Source organism: Ursus arctos, unplaced genomic scaffold (assembly GCF_023065955.2).
Source record: "Ursus arctos isolate Adak ecotype North America unplaced genomic scaffold, UrsArc2.0 scaffold_1, whole genome shotgun sequence".
In the NCBI taxonomy this organism is placed as follows: Eukaryota; Metazoa; Chordata; class Mammalia; order Carnivora; family Ursidae; genus Ursus; species Ursus arctos.
The window spans coordinates 77,763,327-77,787,536 of NW_026622763.1; the positions used below are offsets into that span (position 1 = coordinate 77,763,327).

A 24,210-nucleotide genomic window follows, 5' to 3' on the forward strand; every position below is an offset into this window, starting at 1 on the left:
TTTGTAGAATGAATTAATGATCTTGTTAGCTTTTGGATTGATAAGAAAATATTTAAATGCCTTGTATTAGTCCCTTAACAGATAAATGAGGCACCCAGAGTAGTTAAAATTTAGTGTTTCACAACTAATGAATCATCGAGCCTTACATCGGAAACCGGGGATGTACTGTACGGTGACTAACATAACAAAAAATCATTTAAAAAAAATTTAGTGTTTCATAAATAAGCTTTTTTAAGAAATAGAAGAATTTAACACTATTAAAATACTTTTATATGGGAAGATGTAATTTCATCTAGAAGTGCAAATAGAAGTGTTATTTAATTTTCTATCAACGGGTTCATCCTAATATAAAGTGTTTTCCTCCACTGTAGGCTTCTACAAGTGAACTAGAAAAGAATTAGATGACTTGGAATGAGAGGCTCTACAAATCTGGGACCCAGAGCAATAAACAGCAATGACCTTTTGCACTATAACAAGCAAACCTCTTGTTAATAACCTAAATAAAACTTCAACTGCTATTAAAAAACATACTAAGAGGGGCGCCTGGGTAGCGCAGTCGTTAAAGCGTCTGCCTTCGGCTCAGGGCGTGATCCCAGCGTTCGGAGATCAAGTCCCACATCGGGCTCCTCCGCTGGGAGCCTGCTTCTTCCTCTCTCACTCGCCTGCTGTGTTCCCTCTCTCGCTGGCTGTCTCTCTGTCACATAAATAAATAAAATCTTAAAAAAAAAATTAAAAAAAAAACATACTAAGAATTCTGCACTTTTGTATTATTTTATTCTTATTAAGGATCAGGAATCTACTGAAACTGATGTCATGGAAATAGCTCCCATTTTTTCACGGTGTTCCACTTTCCTTGTAATCTGTTTTAGCAAGGAAGTCAGAAGTTAACAGGTCAGTGGCAGTTAGTGAGGGTACAGAGAGCTTTCTTCCCAGATGCCTACACTAGTACTTATATATGGCAAGCTAAACATGCTCTCTACCATACTGCATTTTTGTTGATTCAAGTAAGGCTAGAATTAGAGACAATTAGGATTTTTTTCAAAACGTGAAATGTTACAGACCTATTAAAAGTATTTCCTCCCCCTGAAACAACCACTGAATTTGGTATTAATTATTCCCCAGCATATTGTCTACACTTTTACTAACTACCCGTACGATTGTTTGACATGTTTCTCAGCTTCTCAGATTGTACCTAACAAGATCATTTCTCTGTATCTCTAATTACTGAAGCATGTGTCCTATCTCCATCGTTAATTACACATTAATACACCTTCACACAAGGTATTTAAGCTGAGTTGTGGTTTCCTTTAATAACATGAATAATGTGATAATTCAAATGATATGAGTAACAAGTTAATTTCTAAAGTTGCCTTTTGTTCATATACAATGCCCATATGAAAAGAAATGGATCTTTAAAGAACACATATTATTATGCTAATACACTTAGTATACTGAAATTGAAATTAATTTAAAGGCAAAAACATGCAAAGCTGAACGTAATTTGGTAACAATGAATGCCACCGAAATTTATATATAACCTTTCTTTTATGTAGGTGAAGACATCTTCAAACTCATTCTTCACCTTTATAAAAATATCATTCTTATGAATGACTTAACAATTGGCAGAAAATATATGTAGTAGAGCTCTAGACTCAGATACATCCAAATTCAAATCCTGACTCTATTTACTGGCTACACGAATTCTGGTCAAATAATTGGACCTAACACATATATTTTTCCTTTAAAATAAAGATCACTTAGTCATTCTAATGTCAAAGGATTGCTATGGCAGGATACAGGTGGATTTGCGTGGGGTTTTTTGTTTTTGTTTTTTTCCCATTTTAATGGACACTGCCAGAAAATAATTTACTTCTTCAGATCTGTGGCTATCAGTGGATATTGTAACAAAGATAGCTTATCTAACCCTATTAAGCAACTCCCCTCCAAAATTCTACCAAGTTACATTAAAGACATAACTTGCTTAAAATCAAAACCGGAAGAAACTGGAACTCCTGGGTGGCTCAGTCGGTTAAGTGTCTGCCTTGGGCTGGGGTCGTGATCCCAGGATCACAACCGGATCACGACCCATATTGGGCTCCCTGCTCAGCGAGGAGCCTGCCTCGTCCTCTGCCTGCCTCTCTCCCTGCTTGTGCTCTCTCTCTGACAAATAAATAAAAATCATAAAAAAAAAAAAACAAACACAAGAAACAGCAAGTGTTGGCAAGGATGTGAAGAAAAAGGAACCCTCTTGCACTGTTGGTGGGAATGCAATCTGGTGCAGTCATTGTGGAAAATGGTATGGAGGTTCCTCAGAAAGTTAAAAATAGAACTACCCTAAAATTCAGTAATCACACTACTGGCATTTAGCCCTAAAACACAAAAACCCTAATTCAAAGGATATATGCAACCCCTAGGTTTGTTGCAGCATTATTTACAATAGCCAAACTATGGAAACAGCCCAAGTGTCTGTCAACAGATGAATGGATAAAAAAGATGTGATATACACACACACACACATACGCATGCATGCATGCACACACAATGGAATATTATTCAGCCATAAAAATGAAATATTGCCATTTGCAACGACATGGATGGAGCTAGAGAATAATGCTAAGTGAAATGAGCCACAGAAAGACAAATACCAGATGATTTCACTCACGTGGAATTTAAGAAACAAAACAAAGGAAAAAGACAAACCAAGAAACAGCCTCTTAACCATACAGAATAAACTGATGGTTATCAGAGGGGAGGTAGATGGGGGGAATGAGTGAAATAGGTGCTGGAGATTAAGGAGTGCACTTGCTGTGATGAGCACTGGGTGATGTATGGAATCGTTGAATCACTATATTGCATAACTGAACTAATATTACACAGTATGTTACCTACATCAGCATTAAAAATGAAAATCTTAATTAAAAAGATAAATTTAGCTTATATAACAAAATACTAATTAACATATTGGGTTTTTTTTTTTTTTACAGCTCACACCCCCATCTTGTACCTCTTATTAGTATGTTTGATACTAGAAGTCTATGATAGTCTAAAACTGTCAGTATTAAAGTAAATAAAAGTTTCTTTTATTAGCAGTTTCTCATTAGCAGAATTTGGATTTCACTTGCCTTTTGAAACCTGATTCCAATTAGTGGCTTTTTAAATAAAAGAAATAATTGAATATTGCTTGCACATGCAGAGTCTCAAATGGCACTTTTTTTCCTTTTAGAAGTTATAGTATAAAGTATATTTGCCTTATATAAGCAAAAGATTTTTCAAGATTAGAATACAGAAGAATTTTTGTGAAAAGATTTCAATGTTATTAACAGAAATTCCCAGATAGTATTTGGTTTGCAGGGTTGTTTGTTCAATTATGCAATTATGTATATTTTATATCAATTCAAACTTTCATTTGTTCTTTTCCCCAATAATGCTCGGAAGCATTTTGATATATTATTACACATTGATGACAATAGTTCCGAAATGGCCAACTGAAATTCGAAGGACAAAACAAATAGTGGTCATCTATTCATAGAAAATCTATTATTTTTTTTGCATTCTGTGTAGAATTAAAAATCTTATGTAACTCAAGTTTCTACCCTAATAATCTCTAGGCAATTGTCACAGCCAGGTTTTGTTTTCATGGTTTCCAATATAAAAAGATCATGTCTTAGATAAGACCGGAGGCAGCTTTGTCTAAGAGGAAAACAAAATTGAACTTCTTAGCATATGAAGAACTATGCTTTCTTCCTTCCTCATGGTATTTCTGAACTGTCATTTCTGCCAGAGGGAGCAGCTCCACCTTTCCAACCTGTATCAGTCCAGATCTGGCTAAAGTATCACTCTATTACAATGCTTTTCTTGACATCCAACTTGCTTCCCACAAAGCTAATTGCTTCCTTCTCAATGCCACCTTTCTACCTTACATTTACATATTTTATGCATTTAAGTCACTGTGACAATTCTTAGATGAGTATTTCCATGCAAAGTTATCTATTTGGAGGTAGTGTCCATGTCTTATACATTTTTCTGCATTTTTTTCCCCTTTTCCCCATCTCCAAAGAGACCCTGGTACATGGTAGAAGTTCAGCCTTTGTCCTTCAACTGACAATCAGGTGTACTTTGAGTCTAATTTTTAATATTAGCAAGATTATTGTTAAACAATAAGTAAGGAATTTCTTAAAACTTCGTCCGATGAGGTAAGAGCAAGTATCAACATGTTTAGGAGCTTCATAACTTATGGCAAGATAGCATGAATAACCTTGTACCAGTCAGCAGGTCCTGAGTACTGCACTGCCTTGTTCCTAACTTTGCCTAGTGCTAGGAAAGCAGCCAAACTCATTTCTCAATGAGAATCTTAGGAGCAAATACATTCATGCAAAGCCCTTGTCCCTGGTGTAACCAAAATAGAGGAAAATGAACCACAGAAAGGGAGATTCCTACTTTCGAGGAAAAGGTGGAGTATGGGGGTAGGAGAGCAATACGCTGTAAGAGCACGGAGTCTTCCAGGCTTTCGCTGCCTTCTCATATTCTTCCTGTTTGAGGAGTAAGATCTAACCACTTGAGTTACACAAGGAGAGAAATTTGGCAGAGATTGATCCCAGCGAATTGATCACTAATGTTACACCCATCCCAAGGGAGAATCCTAATCATGAATGTAATCCTCCTTGAAACAAGGGTTGAGAGTAAGTGAGGGACCAATACTTGACGCCACTTCCTTCTTTGTCCACTACATCTAACAAATAAGCCTCTTTACCTTTGCTTCAACTACCTAGTGTATGCGTACTACAACTGAAAAGCCCAGACTGGGTGAGTTAAGAAAAACATTTAGATAACTCTGACAAAGGCTCATTCAGAAAACATTCAAAACAAGAATATACATTCTTCTTTATTCTATAAAAGTTAGACTTTCAGACACTACAGATATGATGAAATTTATACCAGTCTGCACTAAATGAGAAAAACAGACTGGCATATTTTCTGGCTAACTTGATATTCATTTTTTTTTTTTGAAGATTTTATTTATTTATTTGAAAGAGAGCAAGAGAGGGAGAGAAAGCACTGAGAGAGAGGGAGAGGAGAGCCTGATGCGAGGCTTGATCCCAGGACCCCTAGATCATGACCTGACACTTAATTGACTGAGCTACCCAGCCATCCCCGTTTTTTGGGCATTAAAATACATTTTCTTTTAAGAAATAATATAACTGTAGCTCTAGCTCTTGTGTGAAGAGGAGGACCATATCCTAGGGATAGACGGAGCCTGGGTCCTTAAGTGTGGAATGAAACCACTCTCCTAGCCCTGGACTGCCAACTAAACTCCTAACTGGCTTAATCCACTGTTAATTTGGCTCTCAATTGCAGCCAAGTATATGTATTACTTCCTAGACCTCTGTGATAGGAACATTTTGTGAGACAGACTGCATTACAGTCTAGTGATGAGACCAACCTTATTTTCCATATATTAGAGACTGAAGTGCTCTGCCTGAGGAATACCAATCCATTAAAGATGGAAATCACACTTTAAGAAGACATTTACTTTAAATATTTGGTATATAACATATGCATTAGATAAATGTTAATGATATAAAATTTATAGGATGTTTATTATCTAATACTGACTGAAAGGTTTTATTTAAAGATTCTATTCTATATATGGATAGGTCGGGAAAAAAATTCCTGGTTACCGTGAAATCTGTATGCAATTTCTAAAGGATTCTAACATATCTTTAACACAAAGTACTTCACTTAAAATATTTCAACAAACTCTTCATTGGCAGCATCTACATGTTTTAATGTTCTGAATACCCACAGAAGTCTTATTATAGTTAGACATCTAGTTAGACAGTTATTTTACCTAAAGCAAATTGTATTTCTACTTTTTTCTCTACTAGAATTTATTAGTTTCCTTAAGATACCTTTTTAAACAGCTAACGTTGGAAACAAGTTTCCCCATCAGAAATAAAAATCTGGACAATATATGCTTTTACAGCATTTCAAACGCAAATCTTAATTCAAACCAATACCTATAAAAGGAAATTTAAAAACTCAGTTTAGTTTCAAGAGTTTGCATATGGCAGAGAAGGCAGGTCACATTTTATATTTTAACAACACAAACTATTGTATAATAAATATAAAATAAAGAAATAGTGATAGCTATTATCAAGGGTGAAAACATTATATAAACTTAAAGAGGCTGCTTTCTGAACCGTCACTGATGTAATCTGAAGATTCTATATCAATTTCATTTACAGAAACAATCTCTGTAGTCAAATTTATCATTCACTTTCATGCCCCCACATGAGAAGTAGTAGGTGAATATCTGTAGGAATACAATTTATTGTCTGCTCCTCCACTCAGAAGTAACTGTGTAAAGGGAAAGAAAAAAAATAAGTAAACATAATTATTTCATATGATAGTTAAACATAGTTAAGTACCGATGATTCTGATTACAGAAGGAATTATGGGTGAGCAGTTAACTCGCATTTCGAGCTAATACTTAAATGGACCAATTACATCAATTTTCACTACCTTATTATAATATACTATATTAAAACTTTAAAAGTGATCATTTAAATTTGGTTGAGACATGATATGCTATTGTACTTTCTATGAAGCATTTGTTAAGAAATGTAATAAAATTAAAAGTTTGAGGGGTGATATAGTTTGACCTATTGAGGAAAATTAAGTTTATAGGAGAGTATCTTAAATGTTTGCAGGTAAATGGATATTACAAATTACTCAAGTAGCCCTATTTGGAAAGTATTCTTCAGCAATAAGAGCTAATATTTATACATAAAAATAAGTAAATTGTAATTCTTTAAGCACATTTTATAATCTAGACTTATTCTGCAAGATTTTTTTAAGTGGGAAATACTTAGAACTATTTGGTCTAAAGGAGCAAATTTATGGACTTAAAACATTTCATTAAAATACTCAAGAAAAAAACTGCTTCAAAATTTTCAAATTTTACTACCCCTAATTATAAAGAACAAATTTGTTTCTTCTCTGAATGTGACGTGAGATTTTTATGAATAATATTAAGGAAAACTTAGAATACAGAATTATAATTATCAGCCACACTGAAACTATTAACTCCCTAAATACAAACACCAGATTTATTCTCAATTTTTCTTCTTTACCAAATAAGTAATAAATTCTTACCCCTGTGTCTGTCCAGTCTACACTCAGAACTTTGTCTTCATGAGCAGCCAGATCATAGAGAGGAGCCTTACAACTAAAAGATCAAAGTATTACCATGTTATATCCATTTCACAATATTAAAAAACATATATGAATAATCACATATTTTTCTGAAAACTTTACAGACTTTACCGTCCTTGCCCCAATAACCAGTTAATCTTAAGATCCTGAGTATTTACTTGACCATCTCTCCTGATTTTCCCCTATCATTAGCAGAATAGAGATTTACTACAACAAATATTCATCAAAAATGCTATTTATTTATAATTATTTATTCATAATTAGGCCCATTTTCACACTTCCTTGACTAATTTTCTTTTAACCTCAGATCATGGCTTTATATATCCTTTGTCCATCCATGTATATGCTGATAACTCTCAAGTTTTTATCTTAAGTCCAAACTTCTTTCTTGATTTTGATATGCATATCCAATAGCCCATCATCTGGATGTCTCATGGGCACTTCAAATTTAAAACAGCCAAAACAAAACTCTTGATTTTCCCTCGTAAACTTGTTTCTCTACTCTTTTCCATCACATTAAATTGCACCAGTAATGGCCCAATTGCTCAAGCAGAAAATAATGGGCATTATCCCTTGATTCCTATCTCCATATTCTGTCCATGAGCCAATCCCGCCAAAGAGCTGTCTTCAAAATATACCTAGAATCCAACCTAGAACCTCTCTGCTTCCATTCTTCCTACCCTCTTTAGATCCCCCACAAAGCATTCCCCATTATACTTAGAATGGAACCCAAATTTCTTACCATGGCCCATCGGATCCTGCTCAGTATAACTACTACCTGCTTTATCTCCTGCCACTCTTTTCCTTGCTTACTCCATTCCATCAACACTGACCCTCTTGCTATTTTGTCAACATGCCAAGATTTTCCCCACCTTATCTGCTGTTCCCTCTAACCATGATTTGTGCGTGGCTAACTCACTGGGAAATCACTTTCAAGAAGAGCGCATTCCTAAAGAAGTATCCCTATACCCTGGCTTTACTTTCTTTGCAGCACTTAACTGCTACTATCAGAAACTATATAATTGCTACATTAGTATCCAACTAAAATGTAAACGACCTTCTAGATATTAACAAATCATGCATCATAAGGTAGTGTAAAGACGTCACAATACAGATTTAGGTAAACAACAAACAGGTATTTGATTAATGCCTCTCCATTCTACTTGTAAACATATGTAAGTAAATTGTGTATGCATTTCATTGGGGGTACTCTTTATACTAGTATCAAAAAAGAAAACTTTAATATCTAGTTATCTTTAAAAATATGTATTTTTATTTTTTTATTAACATACAATTTATTATTTGATTATAGTACCATTTATTTAGAGACCATTGGCCTTCTATATAGGATTTACCTTCTTGTATCCCACAGTTTGACGATGTTATCTAAAGAACCTGAAATCAGCTGCTGCTCATGGGTAGGAGACCACTTTAATGATGTGACCCAGCCTGTATGTGAGGTTAGGGACAGCGACACCAAAGAACCATCTGAACAAAATAAAGAAGATAATAATTATTGAATTTTAGAAGAGAAGGGGGCAGGACCCAAAACAATGTTTGTAAAAAATTATCTTTTTATACATATCTCTAGTGAGAGGAGAAACTGATGTTACTTACAAATATTTCTCCTCCAGTGATTTACACAACTCACCTTTAGTGCGGGGATCCCACAGTCTGATATGCCTATCTGTGCTTCCAGATGCTAAACGTTTACAAAGTGGAGAATAGGAGATACAATTAAACACTTTATTTCCGGTCTGAAAAACAAAGAGGAAAGAACATTTAACCATGGTGGGCTAGAAATAACCATCTTTAGAAGCTCAAAGTTAAACAGAGAATCACTGAATTTATGTCTTACCAAAGTTGACTTAAGACTGCCGGACTCTGCATCCCACACCCTAATTGTGTGGTCCCAAGATGCACTGCAGATTTCTTCAGCATCTGACCACAGAACTGAAGAAACTGCTTCCTTGTGGCCAGAGAGGGTCACTATGGGAGTCTAGAAATGAAAGACACCCAAAAGGAAAAGCATTTTCAGTTTAGAATAACTTAATAATAGTAGTTATTTATTTCTGAAGCCCATATGCCAGATGCTTTAGCTTTCATATCCTGCCTTATTTCTTCTTTACAACAATCCTCCAAAATAGATATGTGTTTGTATTTTTTAGATGAAGACACTGAAGCTGAGAAAGAGAACTTGCTCAAGGTCATACAGCTTATACATAGCAGATTTAAGTTTGAACCTAAATATTACTCCAAAGTTTGTAGTCTTTCCTCTATATCCTGCTGCTTTTCCCATCTGTTCTACTTTTTATTTCAAAAAGTATTAATATTAATCCTAACTATATCATTTACGTGTTATATATAGAAGTTAGCTGAAAAAGCTCTGGGGTCAGAGAGATCTAGGTTAGAGTCAAGGTGCTGCCATTTTCTTCCTAACTCTTCCAAGTAAATGAATCTCAATAGGTTATTCTCACCCTTTCCTCTACATTTTTTAAGTTCTATTATCCAGTCTTTAAATAATGCCCATGGTTCATTTATTAGTACTCCAAAATCTCTAATGTTTTTCTCAAATTAAAATTCCCAAACTAGGTGTAATGTCTATCTTAAATATAAAGAACACATGAAAGAGAGAGAAAAAGAGTTCTGAAATGGGAGACAGTTAATCTACTTATATAATTTTGTTATATTTAACCTTCTTAAATATTATCACCTCATCTGTAGTGTGAGGGGCTTATATCAGATCAGAGATCAGCAAAGTTTCTCATAAAGGTCCAGAAAGTAAGTATTTTAGCCTCTCTGGTCTCTGTTGTACACTCTTCTTTGTTTTTTAAACCCCTTAAAAATGTAAAAATCATTCTTAGCTCTCTGTAGTACAAAAATATTTACCCTTGTTAGTCCCAACTGCTCTGTTTTCTGTTTCTTTCTTGGTCGATTTGTGGACTCCTCCATTTCATCTTCTTCATCTGTAGGAACTGAATCACAGAGAATTAGATTTGATATGTTAAAAATTTATGGTATATATTATTGCAAACAGTTATTTAGTTAGTTATTGATTGATTGATTGATTGTAATCCCTACACCCAACATGGGGCTTGAACTCATGACCCCAAGATCAAGAGTTGGATGCTCTAGCAACTGAGCCAGCGAGGTGCTTCCTGATTGCAAACAGTCTTAAAACAATTCTTATTTTTCTGGGTATATGTTTTCTCCATGTTATCTCAACTGGTTAGGGAATGGATAGTCTTCCTTATTCTGGTTCACAGAAATTTATATATTTATATAAAATTTATTTAAAAAAATTTTTAAATTTAAAAAATTTTAAAAATTTTTAAAAATTTAAAATTTATTTTAAAAATTTATATAAAATTATATATACCTGGGTTATCAATCTTCCAAAAGCAGAAAGCAAAAAACAGAGTACAATAAAATCCTAAACTCTAACCAGTTTGGTATTTTGCTATGTCTTTAAGATCATCATTATGAATATTCATCACTTTACCATATCTATGAAAAACTATTATTAGTTGTAGGAGGGTTTGCCCACATTGAATTTGTATTATGAAGGAATGAAAAAGTTAAACAAATACATTAAAAGGAGATACGATCCAGTCATGTTTATTTGTCTTGACTATTTCACTTTTCTCAATGGATTAAAAGTATTTCAGACAATAAAATATTCCACAAAAGGAAAATTATCCAAATAAACCACTTTCTGCCTCCAAACTGTTTGCTTTAAGGGATGCTTGGGTGGCTCAGTCAGTTAAGTGTCTGACTCTTGATTTCTGCTCAGGTCATGATCTCAGGGTCATGAAGTCAAGCCCAGAGCTCAGGCTCCAGACTTGGCAGGAAGTCTACTTGAGATTCTTTCTCTCTCTCCCTCTGTCCCGCCCCACAACACCACACATTCTCTCTCTAAAATAAACCTTAAAAAACAAAACTGTTTGCTTTAAGCATTATCGGGAAATCTACTGAAATGACTTCTATATTTCCCGCCACCTGACACTGCTCAAGCTATTCTTGATCCCCCAACTCTACTTTGTGAACTATATTTAGGGTATTATACTGTAATACAGCAATTCCTTTAGAAGTAAGAGGGATTCTGCTCTGTTTACCTGTTTAAGTAATTCTAGACTACCAGTTCTTTTTAATTTAAATATATGTGGGTCTTCCCCCTCTTTTCTCCTCATTATTATCAAGGCACCATCCTCTCAGAGTCCTCCCTCCTCCAACTCTTTCTCCACTAATTGTTCCTTCTATGTTTTCAAAGTAAAAAAATTAAGTTTGGAAAAACTGCAGTAAAAATTTTTTAAAGTAATTCTCTAACAGCGGAGTGTATCAAAATGACTCAGAAGGTATTTTTATTTCCAGGTTCCAGAATAAGAGAACTCTGAGAACTAAGGCAGTTATGTCTTATTGCATCAATCATGTTGTTGGTTACTTGCAGCAATTCAGTGACATGGTTCAATAAATAAGAGGGTGATAGATAGAAACACATTTTTAAACACAAAAAAGTATTTTAATTTTTCTCTATATGCTCCTTTATTTGTATCTTCAAAAGCTCTGGTCCATTTTTTATGGAAAAATGTGTTAAATACTCTTCTTTCACTGAAATTCTTGAAACACCATTAATAAGTCAAAGTACAACAAATATTTAATTTACCTGTAGACCAGATCTTTAGCATCTTATCCCAGGAGCCACTGCAAAACTAAAAAGAGATACGTAAGAGAAAGAGAATATGTAATATAATCTACCATATTATTTGCTTTGTTTTTTCTATAACTTAAAACCTTTACTTTGTTCTGAAATCCTTTACTACTATGGTATCATCTGCATGGCTTCCTAGTCTCTTAGAAGTTGTAGCCTCAATCTCATGGCAACTGAAGGAGCTGCTATTCTTTTTTTTTTTTTTAAGATTTTATTCATTTATTTGACAGACAAAGAGACAGCCAGTGAGAGAGGGAACACAAGCACGGGGAGTGGGAGAGGAAGAAGCAGGCTCCCAGCAGAGCAGGGAGCCTGATGTGGGGCTCGATCCCAGGACCCCGGGATCATGCCCTGAGCCGAAGGCAGACGCCTAACAACTGAGCCACCCAGGCACCCCAGGAGCTGCTATTCTTATACAGCCCTGTGCCCTGGCTATGGTTGCTTAGATTGAGGTGGGCAACTGGTCTACACCTGTGCACACAGGTCCCTTCTGCCTTCAGGACCTTTTTTTTTAAAACTTGTGTTCCAGAGAGTTGAAGTTAATCTTTTTCAGGGACTGATGGTATAAGATGTAAAACTTATGAATACTGAACATCAGGTTTTACTGCCATGTGGAAAAAAACAGTTTGAGGTGAAAGAGAATAAAATCAGCTTAGGGAGATGAGTGAGGGGAGGTGTGTTGGCCACATTCAAGCTCAACTCCTTCAGTTCTTGAAACACAAAGCTGGTGATATGACTGTTCACTCCTTCCTGGATCTCACAGTCTTTTAAGCTGAAAAAAGTTCAAGATGAGTTTCTGTCTCTTATGGCCAAAAGATAGGGTATGATTAATTCATTTAAGTTTTGACTTGACAACAGGTAAACCTTATTTATGGCTCAATATGAATAATCATAAATCTTTATGTCTGAATGCATGAAATGTCCTCTGTTATGCTAACTGGCAAAGAAATGCTAAAGAAACACCCTTAAATCCAGAATTTTCAATGTGCTTTAGGGAACTTTCAAATGGCAAGAGAATTTGTAACCCCTCATAAGTCAATACAGTGCTGCACTCAGGTTTGTTTCCTTTTAACTAACTTTGACCATATTGTCATGATAGAGTAAATCAGCAATACTAGTAAAACAACCTCTGTTAACACTAACCTTAGTGTACACTAAGGCTTACATGAGCAACTACACATTTTCAATTGATCACAGCACTACTCTGAGTAGCTCAAAGACTGAAAACGTCAATCACTATGATTAAAGAATGTTACACTGCTTGTTTACCTGATTTCACAAATTTTCTGCAGTTTATATAAAGTCTAAATCAGAGAAACCCAGACTGAGGAAGTAAACCTTTATATCTCTTATTTTAAGACTATTTACTTTGGGTTCAAAATCATATTCTTTAATTACCAACTGTTATGAAAGTAGGACAATCACAAGAAAAAAATTTTTGCACAAGAAGCTCATACTCTAATTCAACAGTACTAGTACAACTAGTACAACACACTAGCTACTTACTTTAGTTCCTGTGCTATCAACAGCTATAGAATCCACACTTCCAGCATGTCCTCTGCAGCAGTGCAGGGCTTTCACTTTGTTTCTCTCAACATTCCACTCCCATAAGAGAATCGTCTGATCCATAGAGGCACTCAGTAGTAGGCAAGACAAACTATCTGAAGAAATGAGAAGAATAAGAACAAACTAGATAAATACTTAAAATACACTGTGTTCTGAAACTGAAGAATTGAATTTTTTGTTGTTGAGAAAGACATTAGCCAGCTTTGAAAAAGAAGTAACTTATGGTATAAAAGGGTGATTCTCCAAAAATACTATAAAATAGGAGTTTAACACAGGATTAACTTGAAAGTACACTTTATCTGTTGTAAATTAGTAAGGATTTAACTCTACCACTTACGGATTTTTTTTCTTCTTGAACACTATATTTTTGAAAGACCTCACAAAAACTGAGGCATGAGGCATTTCCTACACCAGCCCCATTCTGCCCCAGCACTGAAAGTGGCTTATTTCCAATACCCGATACAGGATTCCTTTCAGTTTAGGCAAAGAGTCCTAACCTTTTTTCACCCAGGCCACATCTTTTACAACGTCTGTATGTCCCACAATTGTCATTATTGACTTTCCTTCCAAGGACCATATTCGAGAAGTCTTATCGTAAGAACCAGTCAAGATCCTATGAAGAGAAAAAAAATCCTATGAAATACAAAAAGCAGCTTTTTCAAAACCTGAAATCAATTATATTTCTAAAGCAATGACAAAGTAAACCTTAAGGATTATACTTAAAAAAAATGTTTTTAACATGAAGACCAAGTTTTCTTTCTTTTTTTTTTTTTTTTTATTTGACAGAGAGAGACAGCCAGCGAGAGAGGGAACACAAGCAGGGGGAGTGGGAGAGGAAGAAGCAGGCTCTTAGCGGAGGAGCCTGATGTGGGGCTTGATCCCAGAACACTGGGATCACGCCCTGAGCCAAAGGCAGACGCTTAATGACTACGCCACCCAGGCGCCCCTGAAGACTAAGTTTTCAAAACACACTAGAATAGATCAGAAGAGGTTACATTTGACTTTTCCTGACCTCCTAAAAATAAAAATGTAACTGAAAAACCCTAGATTTCATTTTCACTACTGCTGTAAACACTACAACTCTTAGGGAACTTGCTTGTAAAGCCTAACAGTCCTTTGTACTGAAACAGTGAAAATCTTTTAATAGAAAAACAGTAAAATAATCTAAAGTAAAAGTAAAACCAGTAAAAACATCACTTGGGTAACAACCCCAGGAAGATATTCTTTGAAAGAAGTAAGCTTGTACTATGATCCACTCTCAAGGTGCTGTTCTACAGGTAAGGCCAATGAGGGTTTGCTCTGGGCCATCCATACCTGCTCAAATCTAGTCTGCCCTTTTTAGTCCTAAAATAGCATGATGCGCATCTTCGTGGTAGTAGGCTAGGAGATCTGTGGCTATAAAAGGTTTTTTTTCCCTCTGTGAAACAGATTATGTCTTTGGTCTTATAAGCAACACACTCAAATAAAACAAATGCTCTAAGACACTTGACTTATCCAATAGACAAATGTCACTACAACACCTTGAGACAGAACAGAAACTTATTAATAGACACGTTTCTTCTTAAATAAGTTGAATGGAAGATCTTTGGCATGGTCACCGATACATATACCATGAAATCACTTTTACAAAGAACACAGAGTCAATTAGAGAAAAATATTCACATAGTACACTTAAAAAGACTGATGGAGGTGGCATAATAAAATGTATAGAAGAACATTCATACGGCAATACCATTCCTCTGCCCCTCGGACTGAACTGATCCAGTCATCATGGAACATGCATTGCTCTGGCTGAGGGGCAGTGTACTTCTCCACATATTCCAATTCCACAACCTCTTCCTAGTCACAGAGAAAAACCAGAAATCAATCAGGCGGTACAGTTTTAAAACAGAACACTGAAAATAAAGGACTCCCAGGTAATAGGTCTCCTTCATATCAGTCCCCTCCATAACTCAGAAAATTTGGAGCCATGCAAAAGGTGAAAAACTTTATCTGACCTAAAAGTAGTATTAAGAAACATTAATGACCTTGGAAAATTTATGCCAAAAGTGAGAGGGGGGGTAGAGAAGAATATAAGAAACTTTAAAAAATAAAATCATAAAAGCATATGTTTAATGAGGATGAAGAAAAAGTTCTGGATATGAACAGTAGTGATGCATGCATAACATTGTAAATGTACTTAATACCACTGAATTATGATAAATTGTAGTACATTTTATCACAGTTTTAAACCTGCCTAAAAGTATAAAAGCAATTATAAATTATATTTTAAATTATAAAAGCAATTAAGGGAACTTTAAAAATTAGAGGAAGGGGGAACCACTATAAACCACAATAATAACCCAGAAGTTTTTATATTTGCACAATTTGTACACCTTTATTAGTAGTAAACATATATTTGCTATTCCCTTTCTTGACAATTCTTCCACAAATACAAAAAGTTCCTTCCCATATTCGGTCATCTGCATTTCTTAACACACCTTCAGAAGAGGGGATTTCAAAATTGAATACACAAAAACTGAAGTTCAAATTTCTAGAAAAAAAACAATAATAAAAAAAAAAAAATCTTGGTGGCCAAGGATACAGGTGATTCTAAAAGTTTTCCACATTATCTGAAAACACCCAACATAAAATAGAGCAGGTAAACATTTGAACTTACTGATGAGATGTTCTCCAGTTCCATGTGTTTGAGCAAGGGCATTCGCAGAAACTGGCCCTTGATAAGGAAATCGAACTCCACATGTTTGTGGAACTCTAAAGAAAATGCATAATAAAATGATCACTCTTAGAACCTGAAGTAAGATCGGCAGAGGTGTATGAGAAACCCCAAAACAAACAGGTACCTATTATCCCAGTGTGGCCTCTGAGTTTCTCCAGAATTTCTCCATGGCATAATCAGGCAACATATTCCAGTACACTATGTGATTTTTAAGAACTTCTTCTGTTGGTATAATTTTTTACTGTGTTGTCGGTATAATTATCTCTATTTAAACAAACTTTTTATTCTATGGATAATTCCAAATATATATAAAAGTAGAAGAAACATTATGAATCCCCATCCCATATTATAACAACTACCAACTCATGGGCAATCATCTGTACACCTCACTCCACTCCTCTGCTGGTTTATTTTAAATCAAACCCGAGAAATGCTATCACTTTATCTGTAAATGCTTTAGTCTTATTTCTAAATATGAGGACTTAAAAAAAATAGTGGCGATGTTAAAAAATTTAATCATTATTCCTTTTAATATCAAATAGCCAATATTCATGTTTTCTTGTTTTATAAATGTCTTTTTACGGTGAGTTTTTTAGAATTAGATCCAAAGTCCACATATTACATTTTACTAATGCGTCTTATTTAATCTTTAACAGTTCCCCCTCCTCCTTTCTCTCCCTTGCCATTTATTTGCAAAAGAAACTGGGTCATCTGTCTTCTAAATATTTCTTACATTCTGGATTTGATTACATCTCCACGGTGTCCTTTAACATGTTTCCTCTACCACCTACGTGTTCTGTACACTAAGCATACATAAACACTGATTAGATTTCAGGTTTGTTTGGGTTTTTTTTTGGTAAGAATATTTACACACAGTATTATGTGTTTCCTATTGCATCACATCAGAAAGTGCATTATCTTGCTATATCTCCTTCTGTGATGTGAAAATCTATATCTGGGCTCTGAAGATGTCAGTCTTATCCCATCCATCATAATATTCTGTCAGCCTTTTAATTAATTAATAGTTTTATCAGCTACTGATAATCACTACTTAAACCCATTATTTCCCTTGGAGTTACAAAAATGCTAAAAATTCTTATTCTTTCAGCATTTATTAGCTAGGATACTCCTGAAAGAACTCTCCCATTGGATTATTCGGATTGTTACTTTTTAAAAATCTGAAATCTGAATCATTTGCATCTTCAACTCAAGAGCAATGACTTTATTATTTAATTTATAAAAAAAGGAACCAATATTTATTCCACAAATTTAGAAAAATATGTAACTGGGCAACAACAAATATCCATATACTGGCAATGCAAAGCATCTATTTCAAGAATAATTCTTTTCTTTTCTTCTTTTTTTTTTAAGAGAGAAAGAGTGTGAGTAGGCGGGGAGAGGGAGATAGAGAATCCCAAGCAGGTTCCACACACAGCAAGGAGCCCAATGTGGGGCTCAATCTCACAACCTTGAGATCATGACCCTAGCTGAAATCAGGAATCGGAGGCTTAACCGACTGAGCCACCCAGGCACCTCTATTATGAGAGTAATTCTTATTTCTAGTTCAGAGACTTTTTTTACAAGTAACTATGTATCAAAATATACGTCAAAAGATGAAGTAAAGACATGGGAAATGCTATGTGAATATCTCTGAATGAAGAACAATAGCTTGCTAGTAATGAAAAAATTGCTGACCCTGCCACATGCCCCACAAAAAAAAAAAAAAAAACCTTGTTCAAAAACATCTCAGGGGTGCCTGGCTGGTTCAGTTGGAAGACCATGAGATTCTTGTTCTCAGGGTCATGAATTCAAGTCCCACATTGGGTGTAGAGATTACTAAAAAAAAAGAAAAAAAAAAGAAAAAACAAAGCATCATCTCAAACTTAACAAAAAAATTGGGATTATGTGAAGATGGAGAAGGGGAAAATATCAGGCACTAGTTCATTAACTCTCACCTCTCCATTTCTCCAACTAGGGTAGAATCAAAAGAACTCTGAAGCATCAGAAACATCTGTTTAAAAATATGCTTGCTCTAGGGCACCTGGGTGGCTCAGTAGGTTAAGCACCTGTCTTTGGTTCAGGTCGTCCCAGGATCGAGCCCTGCATTAGGTTCCCCCCTCAGCAGGGAGTCTGCTTCTCCCTCTGCCTCTCACCCCACTTGTTTTCTCCCTCCCTTTCTCTAATAAATAAATAAAATCTTAAAAAAAAAAATAAAACAAAAACTTGTCAATGACATCACCATTTGGAAGCAAGCATATTTTTATTTTTATTTTTTAATTTTTTTTAAAATTTATTTGAAGAGAGAGAGACAGCCAGCGAAAGAGGGAACAGAAGCAGGGGGAGTGGGAGAGGAAGAAGCAGGCTCATAGCGGAGGAGCCTGATGTGGGGCTCGATCTCATAACGCCGGGATCACGCCCTGAGTCGAAGGCAGACACTTAACGACTGTGCCACCCAGGCACCCTATTTTTTTAAAGTCTATTTTATTTTATTTTTTAAAGATTTTATTTATGTATTTGACGAGAGCTTGAGAGAGAGAGAGAGGGAGAGAGAGAGCATGCACAAGCAGGGGAGTGGGAGACACAGGCTCCCTGCTGAGCAGGGCGCAGGAGGTGGGACTAGATTCCAGGATTCTGGGATCCTGACCTGAGCCAAAGGCAGACATTTAACCAACTGAGCCACCCAGTTTTGTTTTGTTTTTAAACAAGTTTTGTTTTTAAAAGATCACGCTTTATGTTATTCTCAATTTTTCTGTTTAAATCTTCTATTTTATGAACAGTTTCATTAATTTTTAAAAAATGTTTTATTACAGAAAATGTCAAGCATAAGCAAAAGTGGAGAATAATATAATAAACCTTCATATACCTCTCACCCAATTTCAACAATTATCAACTCATGGCCAATATTGTTTCATCAATATTTTTGCATACTTTCTTCATATTAATTTTATGGGCTAATAATGTATTTTCATACAACAGCATATGTTTAATATTTATATCTTTTAAATGTTTTACTTGCTACCCTTTATAAACCTTTATCCATTTATTTTTCAATGAATTTTAAATACTTAAAAAAATACCAGTATTAATACTGGCATCTATTATTACACAAAATACTCAAATAGTGACATTCTCATTTTGTTAGAAGCGTAGCAAGTAAGACCCAAGCACCTAGATGCTTGTTCTATGCCTATCCATACCAGCCCTCCCTAGCACAATCACAATGTCATAACTATGACACTAAAATATTATTCCTAAATCTCAACCACCTTATCTCCATATTGCCTTAAAAGCAGATTAAACTGAAATAATTTTTTCTGAAAACTTCTATTTCAAAGCACTTAAAAAAGTATCATGCAGCAGGAAAACCCGTGTTACAGTTTATAAATTTTACCATTACAAAATGCATACAGTATCATAAAATAAGGCCAAAAAAGGGGGAAATAAAATAAAAATGTGATTTTTTTAGTGTAGTTAGTGGCACTGCACCCTCTCCTAACTTCTCAAAGCCTTTATTACTCACCATTTTTGGCCTCCAGCAATTTATTAATGATGTTACTAAGGTCAGCAATTTCAGAGGCTGCAGGAATTGAGAAGGGAACATCATCTACCGCATATCTGTAAAAAGGAAATGATACGTCTAAGTCAAGTCTACAGATATTTTAACAAATGTGCATTTATTCATTCAACAAGTATTTACTGGAGATCTAATACATGCCAGACATTTTGCTACATGGGATTAACAAAAATGAATTAGGACATGATCTCTGTTCTTAGAAAGGGTCAGAGTCTAGTAATCAAAATACAATAAAAGTATATAAGAATAATGTCATAAGTGATATACAGAATGGGAGAACAAAGAAGCTACAGATCATTTCAACCAAAGGATAGAAAAAGGGGGTATAAAAGAAAGCACAAGAAAGATCACTCTTAAGTTACATCTGGAAAGTGACTTTGTCAGGTAACAGGGGTCGTCAGAAAGAAAGGGTGCAGAAAAGCAGGAAGAGCAGAAACCAATTGCTAAGAACTGCCCACTCAGCCTATTCCACAAAGTGTGATTTTGCTCTAGACAATGACCAAAGGTAAGGTTAAGGAGATGTGCACAGAGTGGTTATACTTTTTTTTTTTGTAGTAACAACTTTCTTGAGATATAATTCACATACAACAGAATTCACACTTTAAAGTATCCAATACTGGGGCGCCTGAGTGGCTCAGTCGGTTAAGCATCTGCCTTTGGCTCAGGTCATGATCCCAGGGTCCTAGAATCGAGCCCCACATTGGGCCCCCTGCTCAACGGAAAGCCTGCTTCTCCCTGTCCCTCTGCTGCTCCCCTTGCTTGTGCTCTCTCTCTGTCAAATAAATAAATAAAATCTTACAATAAAAAAATAAAAAAAAAATAAAGTGTCCAATATTTGCAAAATACCGTCACTATAGTTTTAGAACATTTTTCACCACCCTTTAGCTATTACCCCCTAATCCTTCCAACCCCAGGCCTTGACAACCACTAACCTACTTTCTGTCTCAGTGGATTTGTCTGTTCTGGACATTTCATACAAATGTAATGTATTTTTATTTTAAATAAGCATAAAGCCTGATTTAAAGCCGTAGATGTGGGGAATGGAAGTGTCAAAAGATGTTAAGGTAGAATCCAGGGGCTCATCAAGACATGATACAATAAATCTCTTTTTGCCACAGTGACGTAGGGAGGGGGCTTCAGATCTTGTTAAAATGTAGATTCCCGATGAGTAGGTCCGAGGTACAGTCTGAGATTCTGCTCTTCCTGATAAGCTCGCAAGTGATACTGATGCTGCTGATCTTCAAACCACACTTTTGAGTAGTAAGGTAACAGTTATATTTATATGTATCACACCTTAAAAAAAAAGTAAGCAATAATTTAGGTTCTCCAAAAGGTAACAAAGCCTAGAATTAAAGTTTTAGGTTTTTCCAGGGGTGCTTGGGTGGCTCATTTGGTTGAGCGTTTGACTCTTGGTTTTGGCTCAAGCCATGATCTCATGGGTGGTGAGACAGAACGCTGCTTTGGGCTCAACGCTCAGTGGGGAGTCTCCTCGGAATTCTCTATCTCTCTCCCTCTGCCTCTCCCCCCACTTGCACATAGGTGCTCTCTCTCTCCAAAATAAATAAATTAATTAAAAAAAAAAAAAACACTCCAAAAAGTTTTTGGTTTTTCCTTTTGCTTACTATTTGGTCAGTAGAATAAGGGGGAGAAAGTAGCATAATTCAAACACATGTAAATGTAAATTATATACATATATGTGAAAAAAACTAGTCCCCCCCATTCTACTCACCAGAACATATTATGTATAAGAAGCAAGAACTTAATTTTTAGGTTTTGTTACCTTTTTGAAGAATTTAAACACACAAACACACACAGAAACCTATATATAATGTTTATCCAATTATCTCAGGGGTTAAAACATAGTGGTCTATTATTTCTTAAAACTTCATGTGAATCGATTATCTCAATAAAAATTTCAATTAAAAAAAATACAGTCGTCATGCTATTGTACCACATTCCTTGAAAAGTATCTAGACCAAGTATAAATACTCATGTGCATTGATAATACAATTTATGTATCCTGTAAGCAACAATACAAGAGGAGTGAATATGATTTACCTGGTCAACTCATAAAGCTACAAAGAAATCAAAGACATAATCTTAACTGAGGTGGGAGTTTTCTAGTTTACCACTGACATTAGCTTGTTAATACAACAAATATTCATTATATATCATCAGTACGGCAAGAATTTGACAAACATTTACTGACTCAGTCAATACAAGAACTATAACACACTGTCTCTTACCATCAAAAGACTTACACTATAGCTGAAAAGACACTAAGAAAACTTAATAGTGTAATATACACCACAAGACTGAATACAATTAGGTTTCAAATGAATGCTACTGACCTAGGGACCATTAGTAAAAATGCTCATATATACATACACACACGCACATATATAACACATACATGTGTAAGCACATATATAAATACAGAGAACTGTAACTGAATTGACTTTACACTCTTTATCAAAAACCAGTTCTACCAACCCCCTGTTCGGAGCTCCACTTTCTAGCCTGGTTTAGAAAAGCCATCGTCCATCACCTACTTGAAAAGGATATAAACATGTTTTTTCAGAAAATGTGAAACACCACTAGCAGGCAGCCTGTAAACGACTAGGTCCATCGTTCATTTTCAAAATTACGTATGTGCTTCACTCGGGAAGCAAACCTGAAGCCCTTCAGATCCCTCTACACTCGCAATTCAAATTATACACAGTCTGAGAAGCTCGGCCAAAAAAGCATCTGTGATCTCAGAGGTCGAGGTGGACGCCGGAGAAATCCCGGCAAGATATAGCTTCCAATTGAGCGGAAAACTCGCTCAAGCCAGAACAGGGGGTGAAAAAACGCGGGGAGAAATTGAGAGCAAAGATAACCGAGGCGCCACAAAGTCATACGGAAGGAATTCTTGGGAAGGATCCTAGAGAGGCGAGAGGAGGGGAAAGGAAAGAAAAGGACGCTTACTTACTTCTTATTGTCAGTGAAGAAGCGTGTCTGGAGCTGAGCCATAGTGAGGAGTACACACAAGACTTATCTACAGAAACGTAAGGGGTAAGAGTCAGACAACAGGCGCTCTGGTCTCTTAAGACTACAAAAAGAGGCAGCTCAAAATTAGCTTGCACAGATACGCGAGAAGACGCAGTCTTCCGGGCTGCAGGTTTCCTTCCTCGGGCCTCCACAGCAACGAGACAACCACGAGGTTGCTCTTACACAGAGACCCAGCCCACAAACATCAACTACCTATTACTAGATTTAGGAATCATCGATGAATGAAGCATAGTTTTAAAGGCGGAGTGTCCCTAATTTTTTTTTAACTTCTTTTAATATATTTAGGCCTGTGATCGATTATGAAGATACGGAAAGGCCCAATTCAAACTGCTTCTATCTCTTTTTAATTTTAAGAGGTTGTCTTCAGAACCGGTACTTCACAGTTCCTAGACACTACCACTCCCAGAAAGCAGCGCTTCTCAGACGCTGTAATCACTGGGAATTGTAGTCTTTTTTTGCCATGCTGCCCTCAGGATATATTATTTGCCTTAAAATTTCCCAACTCCAGCCAGATATCTATTATATTTCCTCTGCCTTCAGCTTTAATTTACTAAAGACTTCCCGGCTTTATTTTCTTACGCATACTCCCAATCATAACCTCTCTCTACTTTCGGAGTAGTAGACTACTCCGAGACTTTCGGAGGGCTTCCGCCTCTAGCTTCAGGCTTTAGATCCAGGTGAGAGTCAGGGATACGGGAAGAAAAAAAAAAAAGAAAGAAAGAATCAGAAAGGAAACGGATGACGGTGGCCGATAGTGGTCTAGTCTCGCTGTACTGCGCTGCGCGGTCTCAGAAGGATGCGCCTGCGCATTGTGCTGGTCTCCATGGCAGGGCCTCGGAGCCAAGACGAGGTTGAGTAGACTCGTTTTGAATTTTCTCCCCTCTGCTCCCGCACCTTGTGGACTTCCCTCCTCGCCCTGTAGGGCTCTCGGAAGCGGCGGAACTGGGGGAGTTGGGGGTTTGGCCGAGTGGTCCGCGCCCACGAACGGGACGCTACCTCCCAACCCCCATTTCTTGCTTCCTGCCTCCTCCTCCCGTCACCTCCTGACCAGCCTGCTCCCTGAGCAACCGCTGGCTCCCGCCCCCAGCCGCAGTAGAGACTGGTGGTGCCTTCCGCGCCCCGCCTCGGGGCCTTTTCGGGGCCCCACACGATGAGGCCCACTACCCCCCTCCCGGGGCCGCGCTGGGGGGCCTCAGGAAGGCAAACTGGAGAAGGTGGAGATAAGTGTCTGGAGGAGGATTGCTGAGCTCCAGGACACGCCACCGCCGCGGAGAAGGACCCGGACCCCTTGGGCGGTAGCGCCTAGTGTGTGGTCCTTCGCGCAGCCGAGAGCCCCGCTTTTTAGGTTTTGTGTTTTTTGTTTTGTTTTTCTCCTTA

The 24,210-nt window shown here is 36.4% G+C and overlaps 2 protein-coding genes across 11 annotated transcripts in view; one reads left to right on the forward strand and one right to left on the reverse strand.

Annotated features, from left to right (window-relative positions):
• Nucleotides 1-4,993: 4,993 nt before the first annotated feature.
• On the reverse strand, nt 4,994-23,897 carry WDR12 (WD repeat domain 12). Of its 4 annotated transcripts, none has more exons than XM_026492151.4 (14): nt 23,728-23,897; nt 22,754-22,819; nt 19,729-19,823; nt 16,149-16,243; nt 15,222-15,328; nt 13,987-14,102; nt 13,430-13,584; nt 11,879-11,924; nt 10,105-10,190; nt 9,074-9,214; nt 8,867-8,972; nt 8,571-8,703; nt 7,156-7,228; nt 4,994-6,357 (listed from the first exon to the last, which is right to left on the reverse strand). In XM_026492151.4, exons 2-14 carry the CDS (start codon nt 22,792-22,794, stop codon nt 6,280-6,282), a joined length of 1,272 nt encoding a protein of 423 aa, XP_026347936.1. In that variant the 5' UTR covers nt 22,795-22,819; nt 23,728-23,897; the 3' UTR covers nt 4,994-6,279. The 4 variants fall into 4 exon arrangements, with proteins under 4 accessions (XP_026347936.1, XP_026347935.1, XP_048070173.1 ...); XM_026492150.4 differs by lacking the exon at nt 23,728-23,897 and adding an exon at nt 23,432-23,603; XM_048214216.2 differs by lacking the exon at nt 23,728-23,897 and adding an exon at nt 23,442-23,589.
• Nucleotides 23,588-24,210, forward strand: part of CARF (calcium responsive transcription factor) — a 100,681-nt gene continuing 100,058 nt past the window's right edge. For 6 of the 7 annotated variants that reach the window (XR_008956286.1, XR_008956283.1, XR_008956289.1 and 3 more), the window contains exon 1: nt 23,588-23,683. The gene's annotated coding sequence lies outside the window, so the exon portion shown is untranslated. Of the gene's footprint in view, nt 23,684-23,876; nt 24,179-24,210 lie in introns of those variants that run through there. The other variant, XR_008956282.1, reaches the window with a different exon arrangement.

Excerpts from the sequence above, each read along its gene's own strand:
- WDR12 (XM_026492151.4), bottom strand. The coding sequence starts at position 22,794 with ATGGCTCAGCTCCAGACACGCTTCTTCACTGACAATAAGAA. Across the intron at positions 10,191-11,878 it reads GCTAAAGATCTGGTCTACAG|TTCCTACAGATGAAGAAGAT; the intron begins GTAAATTAAATA and ends TCTGTGATTCAG. Across the intron at positions 9,215-10,104 it reads AGCAGTTGGGACTAACAAGG|ACTCCCATAGTGACCCTCTC; the intron begins GTAAATATTTTT and ends TTTCATTTCTAG.